The sequence below is a fragment of the Sinocyclocheilus rhinocerous genome, unplaced genomic scaffold, assembly GCF_001515625.1.
Source record: "Sinocyclocheilus rhinocerous isolate Xijiao unplaced genomic scaffold, SAMN03320098_v1.1 scaffold962, whole genome shotgun sequence".
NCBI lineage: Eukaryota > Metazoa > Chordata > Actinopteri > Cypriniformes > Cyprinidae > Sinocyclocheilus > Sinocyclocheilus rhinocerous.
Genome location: NW_015656169.1, coordinates 198,342 through 199,768, shown reverse-complemented (window position 1 = coordinate 199,768; position 1,427 = coordinate 198,342). Strand labels below are relative to the sequence as shown.

The window sequence follows — 1,427 nt, the reverse complement described above, 5'->3', positions numbered from 1 at the left end:
ATATGAAAGAATTATCTGGGGAAATGACTTAGTTACTACATTTCTATTGCTTTCCATGTTGAAGAACTTTGTGTTGTTTCTATTTTAATGTACTTTTATTAAAGTTATTAAAATTAAGTTTAAATCACATTAAAAGCTTAATTTGTACATTATGAATGAATGATGATGCATTTATATACCGTCACCGTCACTCAGCCGCTCGCACGTGTTTTGCGCATGAGCCGCACGCAGCCCAAAATTAAACGACTTAATCGACCATCGATAGCTTTAATCGATTGCATCTCTTATCGACAATTAATCGATCATCGATTAATCGTTGACATCCCTAGCCTGCACCATCTAGAGTTTCATGACAGAACTTGGCATTTATTTTTCGAAGATTAACAAAAGTCTTTTGGGTTTAAAACGACATGTAGATGATGTAAAATTATGACAATATTTACACTTTTCGATGAACTATCCCTTTAAGCTGTTGTTTGATATGTGTGTGTGTGAATGCTTTTCTGATATCATTTTGAATGTAAGCTCACAGTTTGCAGTGGCTCAGTGCGGCTTGTATCTGTTGCCTGTGTCCCCTCCTCCCTGTTCAGAGAGGGAAGATGGCCCAGAGGAGATGTGACACTTCCTGTAGCTGTGTGTGACAGGTCTGGTGTTATTCGCTTACCCAGGCAGCCAGCAGGCCTGCTGCTTCCAGACAGGGCGCGTTTGTATGTGTGTGTATAAGACAGATGGGCTGTGCGCCGTGTTTGTGTTTTATTGTTTTGAGTTCAGTAAATGAGACACACATGGGCTGATAAAGGGACAGGAAAAGATAAATGATCAATTAGAGGCTTCACCACAATTGCCTGCAAGTCTCTCTGGTGTCTGTGAAACCAAAGCAGGGAAATGAGACTGACAGAGAGAAGAGGAGAAAGGGAAAATGAAAAATAGAGAGACAAAGAGATCCAGGGTGTATTAGGAAATTCACATTCATTCTGTGCGTGTGTGTGTGTGTGTGTGTGTGTGTGAGAGAGAAGCACTAACACTACCTCTCTGTGTGGCCGAACTCAGATGAGAAGCCTGATGAGAAGTGGATTGTGTTTGACGGGCCAGTGGACACGCTGTGGATCGAGAGCATGAACTCTGTAATGGATGACAACAAAGTCCTCACACTCATCAATGGAGAGAGAATCTCCATGCCCGAACAGGTACCGGTGCCAGACCATACTCTGCACACACTAAAACCTCTGATGCTGCCCGCCCAGGGTTATTTCACTTCTGATTCCAGACCTGATACTGTGCACTTCGCCTCACTAACCCATCAGTGTACTACAGAGAACTATTTAGTATTTCCTTCTAGGGTTGGGCCGATAGACGATGCCATTGTCCATCGCCGATGGCTGATAGACATCACAATGTTGAGCCGGCATCGTGATCCCCCCCCCCAT

At 43.3% G+C, this 1,427-nt stretch overlaps 1 protein-coding gene across 1 annotated transcript in view; it reads left to right on the top strand.

Annotated features, from left to right (window-relative positions):
* Positions 1-1,427, top strand: part of LOC107719783 (dynein, axonemal, heavy chain 2) — a 138,668-nt gene that overhangs the window by 79,815 nt on the left and 57,426 nt on the right. The window contains exon 37 of the mRNA XM_016527297.1: positions 1,051-1,187. Coding sequence (XP_016382783.1) covers positions 1,051-1,187 — 137 coding nt within the window. The remainder of the gene's footprint in view (positions 1-1,050; positions 1,188-1,427) is intronic.